The sequence below is a fragment of the Bos indicus x Bos taurus genome, chromosome 29, assembly GCF_003369695.1.
Source record: "Bos indicus x Bos taurus breed Angus x Brahman F1 hybrid chromosome 29, Bos_hybrid_MaternalHap_v2.0, whole genome shotgun sequence".
Lineage (NCBI taxonomy): Eukaryota > Metazoa > Chordata > Mammalia > Artiodactyla > Bovidae > Bos > Bos indicus x Bos taurus.
The window spans coordinates 46,195,208-46,209,257 of record NC_040104.1 but is presented as its reverse complement, the minus strand read 5'-3'; the positions used below and the strand labels follow the sequence as shown (position 1 = coordinate 46,209,257).

The 14,050-nt window shown below is 37.2% G+C and overlaps 1 protein-coding gene across 4 annotated transcripts in view; it reads right to left on the bottom strand.

The window, feature by feature from the left end:
• NAALAD2 (N-acetylated alpha-linked acidic dipeptidase 2) overlaps window positions 1-14,050 on the bottom strand; it is a 52,064-nt gene that overhangs the window by 14,674 nt on the left and 23,340 nt on the right. For all 4 annotated transcript variants that reach the window (XM_027531548.1, XM_027531546.1, XM_027531547.1 and 1 more), the window contains exons 8-14: window positions 13,538-13,636; window positions 8,807-8,892; window positions 8,258-8,377; window positions 8,071-8,153; window positions 4,580-4,643; window positions 3,102-3,169; window positions 2,407-2,498 (exon numbers count right to left, since the gene is read on the bottom strand). In XM_027531548.1, the coding sequence (XP_027387349.1) occupies window positions 2,407-2,498; window positions 3,102-3,169; window positions 4,580-4,643; window positions 8,071-8,153; window positions 8,258-8,377; window positions 8,807-8,892; window positions 13,538-13,636 (612 nt within the window). The remainder of the gene's footprint in view (window positions 1-2,406; window positions 2,499-3,101; window positions 3,170-4,579; window positions 4,644-8,070; window positions 8,154-8,257; window positions 8,378-8,806; window positions 8,893-13,537; window positions 13,637-14,050) is intronic.

Here is a 14,050-nt window from a genome sequence, read left to right as displayed (position 1 = left end):
ATGATAAAACTATAAATCTGTACTGACTACAACCAGAGTTGGGCAGTGACACCAAATTTGGCAACCTGGTAACTATCAAATCAGATCAGATCAGTCGCTCAGTCGTGTCCGACTCTTTACGACCCCATGAATCGCAGCACGCCAGGCCTCCCTGTCCATCACAAACTCCCGGAGTTCACTCAGACTCACGTCCATTGAGATGGTGATGCCATCCAGCCATCTCATCCTCTGTCATCCCCTTCTCCTCTTGCCCCCAATCCCTCCCAGCATCAGAGTCTTTTCCAATGAGTCAACTCTTCACATGAGGTGGCCAAAGTACTGGAGTTTCAGCTTTAGTATCATTCCTTTCAAAGAAATCCCAGGGCTGATCTCCTTTAGAATGGACTGGTTGGATCTCCTTGCAGTCCAAGGGACTCTCAAGAGTCTTCTCCAACACCACAGTTCAAAAGCATCAATTCTTTGGCGCTCAGCCTTCTTCACAGTCCAACTCTCACATCCATACATGACCACAGGAAAAACCATAGCCTTGACTAGACGAACCTTTGTTGGCAAAGTAACGTCTCTGCTTTTGAATATGCTATCTAGGTTGGTCATAACTTTGCTTCCAAGGAGTAAGCGTCTTTTAATTTCATGGCTGCAGTCACCATCTGTAGTGATTTTGGAGCCCAGAAAAATAGTCTGACACTGTTTCCACTGTTTCCCCATCTATTTCCCATGAAGTGGTGGGACCGGATGCCATGATCTTCGTTTTCTGAATGTTGAGCTTTAAGCCAACTTTTTCACTCTCCTCTTTCACTTTCATCAAGAGGCTTTTTAGTTCCTCTTCACTTTCTGCCATAAGGGTGGTGTCATCTGCATATCTGAGGTTATTGATATTTCTCCCGGCAATCTTGATTCCAGCGTGTGCTTCTTCCAGCCCAGCATTTCTCATGATGTACTCTGCATAGAAGTTAAATAAGCAGGGTGACAATATACAGCCTTGACGTATTCCTTTTCCTATTTGGAACTAGTCTGTTGTTCCATGTCCAGTTCTAACAGTTGCTTCCTGACCTGCAAATTCTCAAATACAAATTTCTCAAGAGGCAGATCAGGTGGTCTGGTATTCCCATCTCTTTCAGAATTTTCCACAGTTTATTGTGATCCACACAGTCAAAGGCTTTGGCATGGTCAATAAAGCAGAAATGGATGTTTTTCTGGAACTCTCTTGCTTTTTCCATGATCCAGCGGATGTTGGCAATTTGATCTCTGGTTCCTCTGCCTTTTCTAAAACCAGCTGGAACATCAGGAAGTTCACGGGTAACTATGGCCTCAGCATTTATGGTATTTTTTGAGGGAAAAACAAATAATAAGATATGATCTCTCCCCTCAGAGAACTGTGGTCTAGTATGAGAACTGTCATGAGAAAGTCTACATTTAAGATCACGAAGACTCTAAATGTGCCCTGGTATATTTCAGAAATAAATCTAATTTATTTCTTTGCATATAATTAAGAAGCCAGTGTATACATACATATATATTTATATATAATGTAATGACATAGAAGATTTTCACTCAAAATGATGTCAGTAAAACAGAATATAAAATTATGTAGACATTAAGAACCTAACTATATACTTCCAAACTATTAGATGTGTTTTTGAGATTGAGACCTTGGGATGTTTTTTAATCTTTTACTCTAGTGTTTTTCTTATTTCTGGATAAGTAAATAAAACATAATGAAGATACATTTAAACTCTCACAAGCCTTATTTGCTATGAATTGTTACCAACAGCTGGTTTTAGAAATAGCATAGCAGTTGAAAACAAATATAAATACAAAATAAGTGCAAGACAGCTGTTGTACAAATGAGAAGTAAAAATTAATTCTTGCACAAATTCTAAACTAACCACAGGTAAAGACATAACTTGGCGGATGCTGATAATGCACCTTAATAAATTTAGAAAGAAATAACCCATCATTTTTTTTTACTTCATCATTACCATTTGAAGTTATATTTATTAATATATTTAATACATATAATTCATGTGCTGAGCCATACCTGACTCTTTGTGACCCTATGGACTGTAGCTCGCCAGACTCCTCTGTTCATGGAATTTTCCAATCAAGAATACTGGAGTGGGCTGTTGTTTCCTCCTCTAGGGGATCTTCCCAACTCAGAGATCAAACTTGCATCTCGTGTGTCTCCTACATTGGCAGGGTGTCTACCTGGGAAGCCCTTATTTAATACATATCTGAATGTAATTTTATACAAGAATGCAAAGTAATACCTAATAATCTTTTACTAAATATTTGCAAAAATATTCTCAAACCATTGAGACATCTGAGAATTGCATGTCTGGAGAAACAATTGCATGTCTGGGAACTCAACTGATCCTGTGGTAGAAAACGTGCATACAAATGATTTACCTAGGCAAAGTTTTACTTTCTGACGAAGGGTCCTTTGCTAACCAGCTTTCATAAAGAGATTTACTCTCAAAACCATCATCAGGGCTGGAGATCTGAAAAGATAAGTCAAATATTAAGAAAAGAGACAGAACAATTACATTTTTGCCAATATTAAAGCACATGTTATTTCACATCAACGTCTCTTTTTATCTACATGAACATTTGTGTTTTATACTCTTTATAGAAAAATATGCTTTTACAAATGGCAGGGGAAAAAAATCCCAGCCCAAACTCCTATTCATTTATAATTTGTACTTGTTAGTAACCTGGCCATGTACTTAGGAGATCGTCCAAGATGATCTACAATGAGGCCTTAGAACAGCAGACAGACATTAAAGAGCTGACCTTGAAACTGTCAATGAGTCCTGGTTTTGCAGGGCAGGTGGGGTGAAAAGGAGCAGTTAATTTCAGAAAGTCTGTTTAAACAATGTTGGAATTTAATGGGTTTTAATAAGCTACATGACCTCAGGTTTCTAGTTGGGACCTATAAGAACTTATGTAGGGATACACACACAAACATTTTTTATTACCCTCATTAAACATATACTTACAAACATATACTCTCCGTTCCTTTCTCCACTCTAAGTATCACCAACTTAGAAAACAAGAGTTATTTACTGTCCATCAGAAAAAATTAAGACACATCTACTACATACCTCTTTTGTTAGTTTATACACCAATTGATGAAGAAGGGGTGTACAGTCAACTCTGAGAGTGTAATTGCCTGAAAAATACACAAGACACATAAAGTATTTTAATACTTCCAAATGAAACTCCAATCTATATTTAATTCTAACTTTATTTTCCAAGTACAAACAAGATACTATAAACTTCAAATTGAATGCATCATTCCCAGAGAATTAAAAATAGGGTGGAAACATGGAGGAGGAAACGGCAACCCACACCAGTGTTCTTGTCTGGAGAATTCCATGGAGAGGAGACTGGTAGGCTACAGTCTATGGGGTTGCAAAGAGTTGGACACAACTGAGCGACTAACACTTACACACTCCGGATGGAATTTCTAGCTCCAAGTCACCCTTGGGGAACTGCCTCGTTTTGCAGCACTTTGTGTAAAAATAAAGACTATTATTTAAGACAACAACAACAAAAATAGGATGGAAATAATTCTTCAGTGGCGAGAGAGGCTGCAGGACACACTTAGGACACTGGAGTTTGCTAAGGCGGCAGCTCCCACAGTACCAGTGAGTCATTCTTCACTAAGGCAGTATCACTCAGGGGGACTTCGGCAAAGGAAGGGGTAAGGCCACAGTATTCATTCTCTTCATTCATAGTTTCCCAACCAGGGATCAAACCCAGGCCCACAGCAGTGTAAGCGTGGCATCCTAACCACTGGACCACCCCAGGGAATTCCCTCACTCATTTAATACAATAGTATACAGCAGACATTAGACCAGAGCATGTCAGTGGCTAGTAAGTGCGCTCTGACATGTATCTAGAAATAATAATACAAAGCCTGGAGATACAAATGTCACATATTAGAGTCAAAGGAAGTGTGTAGATTTTGCTCCCTTCAAATCTGTTTCATTACATTCAGGAGGTATTTCTGTATAAAATATTCTGTAAAATATTTCTTCTGAAATATTTTAGTCCAATCCTTTTACTATCTCCACATGAAGAATGTAATGACATACTAGAGATTTTCTTTTCCTCTTTTTGGCACCTCAGGTAGTTCAATGTTATTCAATACAAAGTTTAACCACCCTCTAAAATATCTCGAATAATCGTCAAAACACATAGTGTGTTTAATAAAAATATTCTTTTTAAAAAAAAAAAACTTATTTTAAAGCCAAGTAACAATGTTGTGACAGTTTCAGGTGGACAGCAAATGCTGTCAGCCATACATATACATTTATCCATTCTCCCCCAAACTCCCCTCCCATCAAGGCTGCTAAAGACTAGTAATTCAAAATAGGCAAATATAAAGAAATTAGGATCAATCATTTAGTTACGAATCACATTGATTCATTTGAATTATAATGATTTTCTCTCTAGTAAAATGGAAAATGAAGGTATTGAGGTATCACATAGGAAGAGGAAAACCTTGGTTTACAAACTGAATGTACAGACTTAAATGATGGTATACTATTTAATAACAATCAAAAATAAAATTTACCTTCTATAGATGAATCTGAGTTGATATAAGCAACACTTCGCTCCTGGAGTGTTTTTACATTCTCCTATAGTTGAAGCAAAGTTGTTACTTCACTCACAGCATTTTGTGGGAATATAAACAAAATAGATTAATTGGGTATAAGAGGGGTCTACAAATACCTCTATAAAACCCATACCTTTGACAATAATTTCTGAGAAAATGCTGTTAACTGCTTGGTTGACAACACTGATACATTTAAACAAGAAAAACATTATGATGCTTAGTTACTGTTCATAGCAATAGCAGTGAGCCCTGAGGCAAAAGTATTATCAGAGTGCAGTTCCCATGCCCTGTGAGTGAATAAAAGAAGGGCAATGCCAAAGAATGCTCAATCTACTTCACAATTGCACTCATCTCACATGCTAGTACATAATGCTTAAAATTCTCCAAGCCAGGCTTCAACAATACGTGAACCGTGAACTTCCAGATGTTCAAGCTAGTTTTAGAAAAGGCAGAAGAACCAGAGATCAAATTGCCAACATCCGCTGGATCATCAAAAAAGCAAGAGAGTTCCAGAAAAATATCTATTTCTACTTTATTGACTATGCCAAAGCCTTTGACTGTGTGGATCACAATAAACTGTGGAAAATTCTGAAAGAGATGGGAATACCAGACCACCTCATCTGCCTCTTGAGAAACCTGTATGCAGGTCAGGAAGCAACAGTTAGAACTGGACATGGAACAACAGACTGGTTCCAAATAGGAAAAGGAGTACATCAAGGCTATACATTGTCACCCTACTTATTTAACTTGTATGCAGAGTATATCATGAGAAACGCTGGGCTGGAAGAAGCACAAGCTGGAATCAAGATTGCTGGGAGAAATATCAATAACCTGCATCTCAGATATGCAGATGACATTACCCTTATGGCAGAAAGTGAAGAAGAACTAAAGAGCCTCTTGATGAAAGTGAAAGAGGAGAGTGAAAAAGTTGGCTTAAAGCTCAACATTCAGAAAACTAAGATCATGGCACCTGGTCCCATCCCATCACTTCATGGCAGATAGATAGGGAAACAGAGGAAACAGTGTCAGACTTTATTTTTCTGGGCTCCAAAATCACTGCAGATGGTGACTGCAGCCATGAAATTAAAAGACGCTTACTCCTTGGAAGTAAAGCTATCACCAAGCTAGGCAGCATATTACAAAGCAGAGATATATAATTTTGCTAACAATGGTCCATCTAGTCAAGGCTATGGTTTCTCCAGTAGTCATGTATGGATGTGAGAGTTGGACTATAAAGAAGGCTGAGTGCTGAAATACTGATGGTTTTGAACTGTGGTGTTGGAGAAGACTCTTGAGAGTCCCTTGGACTGCAAGGAGATCCAACCAGTCCATCCTAAAGGAAATCAGTCTTGAATTATTCACTGGAAAGACTGATGCTGAAGTTGAAGCTCCAATACTTTGGTCAAATGATGTGAAGAACTGACTCATTTGAAAAGACCCTGATGCTGGGAAAGATTGAAGGCAGGAGGAGAAAGGGACAACAGAGGATGATATGGTTGGATGGCATCACCGACTCGATGGACATGGCTTTGGGTGGACTCTGGGAGTTGGTGATGGCAGGGAGGCCTGGCCTGCAGTCCATAGGGTCGCAATGAGTCAGACTGAACTGAACTGAATCTCTAGCAATCATTACATATACATAGAAGTGTGAGATCCACTGAAACTGGATATACCCATGTAAATTTATCATTTAAAGTGAATAGTTGAAAATTTGCATTTATCTAAAACTTTTTTAAGGTATGATGAAGAAAAAGAACAAAAAAAAAGCAGAGAATAGAGAAAAACACTAGAGGGAGAGAGGATGGACAACAGGACTGAGAAGACATTCTTTCTCTCTGTCTGACACACTCACCCTATAAGATAAAGCAGAGGAAGGCTAGTGTCACACACATATGTGAATATGCTGAGACCTCTCTACTCTCTCTAGCTTGCTACCATATAAGAATACGTCACAATAAAAACATTTAAAGCTGTGAGTGGTTATTACACAAATGAGGATTCTTATCTCTGCAGCTGCCCCCACAGGTCAGGTGACAGCTGACTTTGCTATAGATAAATAGAGTCAGAGTCCCCATTATAACATACTTACAGTAGAAATAAAGAAGATTCCTAAGCTATATTTAAGAAGGTAAGGATGCTGTGGAATGTGATCAAGAATCTGGCAGAAAACTAGAAACAGTATCGAAACTGTCTTTTAACCCACATGTATTTAAATTAATGCAAGGCATATTATATCTTGGATTTGTTTTATCTTCATTTTAAGCTGCTGAAATTATAGGAACTGAAATATATATTTATACATGCATGTATTCCTAAGAAATTATTCATCTACAGTTAAGTCTATTCCAAAATGCATATTCACAATATCAGCGTAATAATAAAACTTTGCAATATAAATGGAACAAAGCATAAGTGATACAAGTAACTGTGTGTGATTTTACTTCCGTATTTATCTAATTCATATTTTGTTTAAGTAAAGTAAGAGGAAAGGAGTCAGAAGGAAACAATAGATGGCAAGAAATACATGACATGCTTTAAAGCAATTCTACAAAATCTGGACTTATAAAGTAGACGATGGTGAGGGAAATTGTTTTCGGCACACTTGCCTTCTGAGCTTACCTTGCACATTTAAGAACTTAGAGATACTGGACAGAGAGGCTAAGGGAAGAAGATGACAGAGGGGAGCCTAGGAGAGACACTTAAAGCATCAAGAGTCAGCGACAGAATTAATCATAGCTGAAGCAAAAATTAAGTCAATTTACAAAATTATCATCTTATACTCCACAATCAGGCACTTTCATGAATGGTAAAATAAACCCATGTTTACAATTATGTATCAAATCTATAAATGTGAAATTATAATAGAGTATAGTCACCATAATAGAACATCTGATGTTTTCTTAGATAGAAGAAATCCAAAGAAACTTCAAAAGCTTGAAAAGTAACTCCAAGGATCTGTATCAGTTTTTAGACAAGTTAAGTCATTTGTCAGAAACAGCCTGCTAGTTTTAACTACTTTCTGAACATACAGATTTTTTACAAAACAAATAATACAAACTAAAATATTTTGACAATAATAAATTTGTTCACAGTCCAGTAATTAAGAGGATATTCTGTTTTGCCAATCTGCTATGAAAGTAAAAACAAACTCTAATTCCTAAATTCTCTTGACTATTTATCAAAATTAAAACCATATTAGGTAATGGAACCTATTTGTGACTATCCTGCTGCTGCTGCTAAGTCACTTCAGTCGTGTCTGACTCTCTGCGACCCCATAGCCGGCAGCCCACCAGGCGCCCCCGTCCCTGGGATTCTCCAGGCAAGAACACTGGAGTGGGTTGCCATTTCCTTCTCTGATGCATGCATGCAGGCTAAGTCACTTCAGTCATGAGATATAAATACTTGTTGCCTGTTGACCAAGAAAACAAGAACTCTTCTGTCTTATTTACCTCAGCCCATTCTGTAGAACCCAGAAGTCCAAATTCTTCTGCATCCCAGCTGGCAAAAATGATAGTTCTTCTTGGTCTCCAGCCTGTAATCATTGTTAACACACATAACTAGGTATATCTGCCGAAAAGCAAAGGAAATTTCAGTTTTTCACTTTTTGTCACCACCTACCACAGAAACACTACTTACCACTTCTGAGCAGTTTCCCAAAACTCTGGGCAACTTCTTGCAAAGTAGCAGCCCCACTGGTTGGGTCAATGCCTCCAAATACCCAGGAGTCCCGATGACCTCCCAGAATAACATACCTGTCTGGGAAAAAATGTGTTCAAAAGAACTTCAACTTTGAATACATTTATAAAGAGTACAACTTATGATTTTAAATTAAACTTCCTCTAATAAATGTACCACCACAGTACAAGATGTTACACATGGGGTTTGAGGGGAGCAAGGGTTACATGTGAGCTCTCTGTACCTAGTACTCAATTTTATTCTGAAACTAAAATCACACTAAAAATAAAGCATATTAAAAATGTTATGTTCTAATCAGAAAAAAAAAAAAAAACTTCCTCTTGAGTTTCCCCATAGAAATGAACACCATAAAGTAGAGTCTTCTTTTAGAATTATACTTTTTTCTTCCAAAGTTAGTCATTTCACATCAGCCAGGAAAAAATTAGCCATGGACTAACACCTTCTTGCAATCTTATAAAGCCAAACAACTACAATAATCCATCAACTTACCAGGTTCCACAGATCCTCTGATAGTTCCGATTACATTGTAAATCCGTGTAATTTTATTGATATTATAAACATGCATTCTAACCTTCCTAGAATTTCAAAGGGGACAAATTACTTCACATGGAGCATTATGTCTAGCAGCTTTCTTCCACTGTTTTATTATAAGAAATATCAAAAGTACAGAAAATTGTATAACAGGGCAATAACTTCCCAAATACCCACCATGCAAACTGAAATAACTGTAATATTGTTGAGCCATTTGCATGTAAGTTGCAGATATCATGACATCTTACTCCTGTGTACTGAAGCATGCACATTAAATTCAAATTTTAAAAATCAAACATCAATATATTTTTCCTCCTTCATAGCTCTATTGTTGATATTTAAAGTTCAAAATATTCTATTATTAAACACAGCTTGTATATTCATTCTAAAATTTTTAAATACATGCTACACAATTACAAAAATAAGGGAGAGAACCTATTATCTACTAAAGGTCAAAGAAGCCTAATTTTTTAAATATGTATTTATTCATTTGGCTGCACCAGATCTTAGTGGTGGCATGTGAGATCTGATCAGGACCCGGGCCCCCTGCATTGTGAGCTCAGAGTCTTAGCCACTGACCCCCAGGGAAGTCTCCAGAGAAGCTTATTTTTTATTTGTTTTATAGTAATATTAATTCCTGATATTCAGTTAATGTTTTCCAAGATTATCAAAACGGTCCATCAGTATACTGTTAAAGAGCTGATTGAGTGCTGCCTACAAGAAACATGATAAACTTTATTGTTAAATGGCAGTTTGAGAAACACCCGCTAAAGTGTATAAGATAGCTATATGATGAAACTGTTCCAGGCCATCACTGTTGATTCTGATCTGGGTCTTCCTTTTAAATATTCATTCATCAATTGTAATTAACCAAATCAGAATTCACAGGAAAGTACAATCAAGATCAGAAAATGATAAAAAAAAAAAAAATGCTATTTACATTTTATAAAGCCAAACTGACATGGGAAAATGTTGAGCCTCTTTATCAGAGGGGAACAAAAATTTTTAACCTATGGCAGGCTCATAGGAAGTGCACAGGGAACCCCAGAACTTTCTACTTTTTAGTTCATTTTTGAATGCAAGAACTAATACATCAAATCCTGTATATTGTTAAGTGTAGATTCTGGTGTTTCTCACCCTAAAAGTACATTGTGATTCTGAATGTGTATATAATTCATGAATAGTATTCAACTAAAAAGTGCCTTTAGGGGAAAACTAATCAGTGGGTGTTGTTCTGCATTTTAAGATATTTAGTAAAAGATTTTATTTTTGCTTCTGAATGATAGAAATTAATAGCAAAAAGCAAAAGTATTCTTTAGCATGTTTCTAAATATATGAGCCTAAGATCTATTAGTAAGAAACCCAACTTCACTGACATATGTAATTAAATGAAGAAAATAAAAGAATGCTGCAACAATGAGGAATGAGAGAAGACAATCTATTTTAATCTAAACGGAAAATAAACTAGCTATCTGCTCAGATTCTCAAAGAAACTCATCTACATCTTTAATCTTTATATTTTTCTAGTTTTTAGTATCACTGACTCCAGAAGTACCTAAAAGAATTACCTAGAGAAATACTGCTATGGTTTCCAGTGGGTCAGCAAGAACGTTGTGGGCTCTGCAAATGAAGTTCCTGAAATTCTGGACAACTGGGGAGATTGACTTTGGGGCATCTCCTGCTTTACCATTGACAGAAATGATTTCCAGAGGAATTTGATCTTCAATTTGGGATTCTATGCTGAGGGAATTTGACTTGCCAGGAACCTGAATGACAATGACATCAGCCAGGGATGTAGCCATACAGACACAAGGAACCCCTGTGCTCTATCTGAGCCTTCCAAAACCTGAGCCTCCAATCTGGCACCATCACAAGACCTGCCCTGGGGGCAATTTGACTCAGATGGGCCTTCACCTTCCCCGCCTTGCAACAGGGAAGAACATGTTGCATTTTATTACAAGTTAATTCCTAAAGGGATGTTGCCTATAAGATTAAATTACACATAATGGCCCATAATGTCCTGCTATCACTTCAAATTCATTACGTTCCAAATAAACTGAATTCAAGAATATAGACTCCAGATGGCAGGGGTTTTTGCCTGTTTTGTACACTGCTGAATCCCCAGTGCCCAGAATGGTGCCAGGGTACAGTAAATGCTCAATAAATATTTGTGAAAGGAATGAATATCCTCCTATATAGGGAAATACTGGAGAAATCTGAGAACAAACTCAGCTCACATATCAGAGTTACTTCTGCCTATCAAAGTCTTTGATAAGACTATTTAAAAACTCTACAGAGACAGAATTTAACTTGTGGAAATCTGGTAATACAAATAACTCATGTCCACTGAAATGCACAATTTCTCTCATAAACTTTCCTTTCCTAATGTGGAAGAAATCAGTTTTTCAGCTATTAAGCATACTCATTGCAGCATTCCTAAGGAGCTCATTTTTTGTATCATCTTTGAATTCTCCTTTGAACCAGCTTTTAACTCCTTTCAGGTTCCCTTGTTGCATTAAATAAAATTTTTACACAAACTCATTTTATATTCGTACGAGAATTATGGTTTTACTTAAAAAAAATAATCCTTTATCATTTCTGGAAGTCCCACCAAGATGTACAATGGATTCTTCTTGGAGAGCCAAGAATGGGTAGCTTAAACCCAGACACGTCTTCCTTGACTTTCAGATGTACATTCCAAGCAGCAATAAAATTTTAACTTGCCTGAATCTCTGTATCTCCAACTTATTTTTTCCTACTGATTCTGTGTTTTGTTTATGTTTCTAGTTTGCTTATAGCAGATAAGTTACATCCCATTTGTGGTGGCAATGGTAAAGAATTTGGTTTCAGGTCTTACCATTTGGTAATCTCTATAAGTTGATCAATGCATTATTATGAAGATCTCTTAGATAAGAAATGATACCGAGTCTTGTTTTTAGCAATTATTTTTTTTTAAATAGTGTATTTGCCCACTTTGAGTTCAAATCAAATAGGGATTTTTGCTCATGGTGAAGATGGACAGCTTTTTGATGTCTGTCTGTTTCTGAGCTTACTCTTGAACTGTGACTGTAGCCATGTGTTTATTGATTTCTCCGTGTTTGTATGTTTCTGTTTATAAATCAGAAAGGCATATATCTTTCATTGTGTACCTCGAAAGTATTAATAATTAGATAATGAAGTCTCTTATATTAAAAGAAGTCCATTCTAATTGAGAGAGATAAACACTTACATAAAAATATTTCTAAAATTCCTATAAAATAAAACAGAACTCCTAATACTTTAAAGGGCTTCCCAGGTGGTGCTAATGGTAAAGAATCTGTCTGCCAATGTAGCAGATGCAAGAGACACAGGTTCTATCCTTGTGTTGGGAAGATCCCCTGGAGAAGGAAATGGCAACTCACTCCAGTATTCTTGCCTGGAAAAATCCCATGGACAGAGGAGGTTGGCAGGGTACAGTCCATGGGGTTGCAAAAAGTCAGACTTGGCTGAACACTTGTCAGCAGCAATAATTTAAAAGTTCTGAAATAAAACTTTTAATAGAAATTAAAAGACATTCTCAAAATATAATTTCATATTGTTAAGTAAATTTCTAGCAAACAAGACTGACTTAATAATTTTGTCTCAATAAAAACAGCTATATTTTCTGCAATTCATCAATTTTTAAGTTTCCCTTCCTCTCTACCTTTCAAGCAAATCAAAGTACTTAAAGTTCTGATCATGCCATGATGTTGTACAACTTTGGACAAGCTGTTCTCTGCCACTGACATTTCCTGCCTAACTTGATCCACTGGAAAACTTATTCTTTCTGTAAAATTAAGCTCAATGAAACATATTCTGTGATCATGCCTCCTCAAAAGTGCTATCATGGGTTGATAACAATAATAATTAAAATAAGTGTATTGAGCCTTATAACAGTTATGTGCATACCCATTTTAACTTATTTAACCCACACACAGGAAGTGATCACTAAAAAGGCTGGAACCTGTCTGTCTTCTCTTTTACTCCTTCCCTTAGGTTAAGCTAGTGCTTCACATGCATAGCATTTTGACAGCTATCTGAAGAGCTCTTTAAAAACGTTAGGTAAAGAGGGAAGTTAAGGGACTCCCCTGGTGGTCCAGTGGCTGAGACTCCACGCTCCCAGTGGAGGGAGCCCAGCTCAGCCCCTCGTCAGAGACGATACCACGTGCTACAACCAAGACCTGCCACAGCCAAATAAATACTTTAGAAAAAAGAGAGGAGACTTAAAATGTTAAACCTGTAACTCAGATGTAGCAATTTTTGAGATGTAAAAAACAAATGTTGTGATATCCCTGTTGGAAGAAGAATTTAATACATCATTCCATAAGTAATTCTTTTGCTTAGTCACACAGTCGTGTCCAACTCTTTGCAGACCTCTTAGACTGGAGGCTGCCAGCCTCCTGTGTCCATGGGGTTTTCCAGACAAGAACACTGGAGTGGGTTGCCATTTCCTTCTCCAGGGGATCTTCCCAGCCCAGGGATTGAACCCAGGTGTTCTGCATTGCCATCTGAGCCATCAGGGAAGCTCTAAGTATTTCTAAACGATAATTATTCACTATGAAAAATGAGAAAAAAAATATAAGCAAAGCAAAACTGGCAGAACACTTATCTTGACATTTTTCCACTAAATATGTAAACTTTTAGTAGGATACTAAAGTAACATAAAACTACCTGAAAGAATCGTGTCCTACAAAGCCAGGCCCAATGTTGTAACTCACGTTAAGACCTCCCTTCCAGCTCTCATCTGGTGAAGCAATTCCTCCCAAATAACTGTCAAGAGAAAATGAAAATGACAGAAAAAAAAAAGGCTGAGCATCACAATTTCTAAAAGAAATCACAAAGTAAGTCGATGAGGTTTTATTCAAACATTTAACAAATATATATTGAGGATTTACTAAGTGCTGGGAACTGTAAAATTTCCTTCCCTTGCAGAGCTTACATCCTAGCAAGAGAACCATAACTGAGAAACATAAGTAAAATGTTGCTATGCTAGTGGTAAGAGCTAAGGAGAGGAATTCCATGGCGGTCCAGAGGTTATGAGTTGGCCTTTCACTGCCTGGGTCTGCGTTCAAGCCCTGGTTGAGGAACTAAGATCCCATGTGCTTCACAGCACAGCCTCCCACCAAAAAAAGAGCTAAGGAAAAAACAACCAAAATAGTGAGGGGAAATGGGAAACATCAGTGC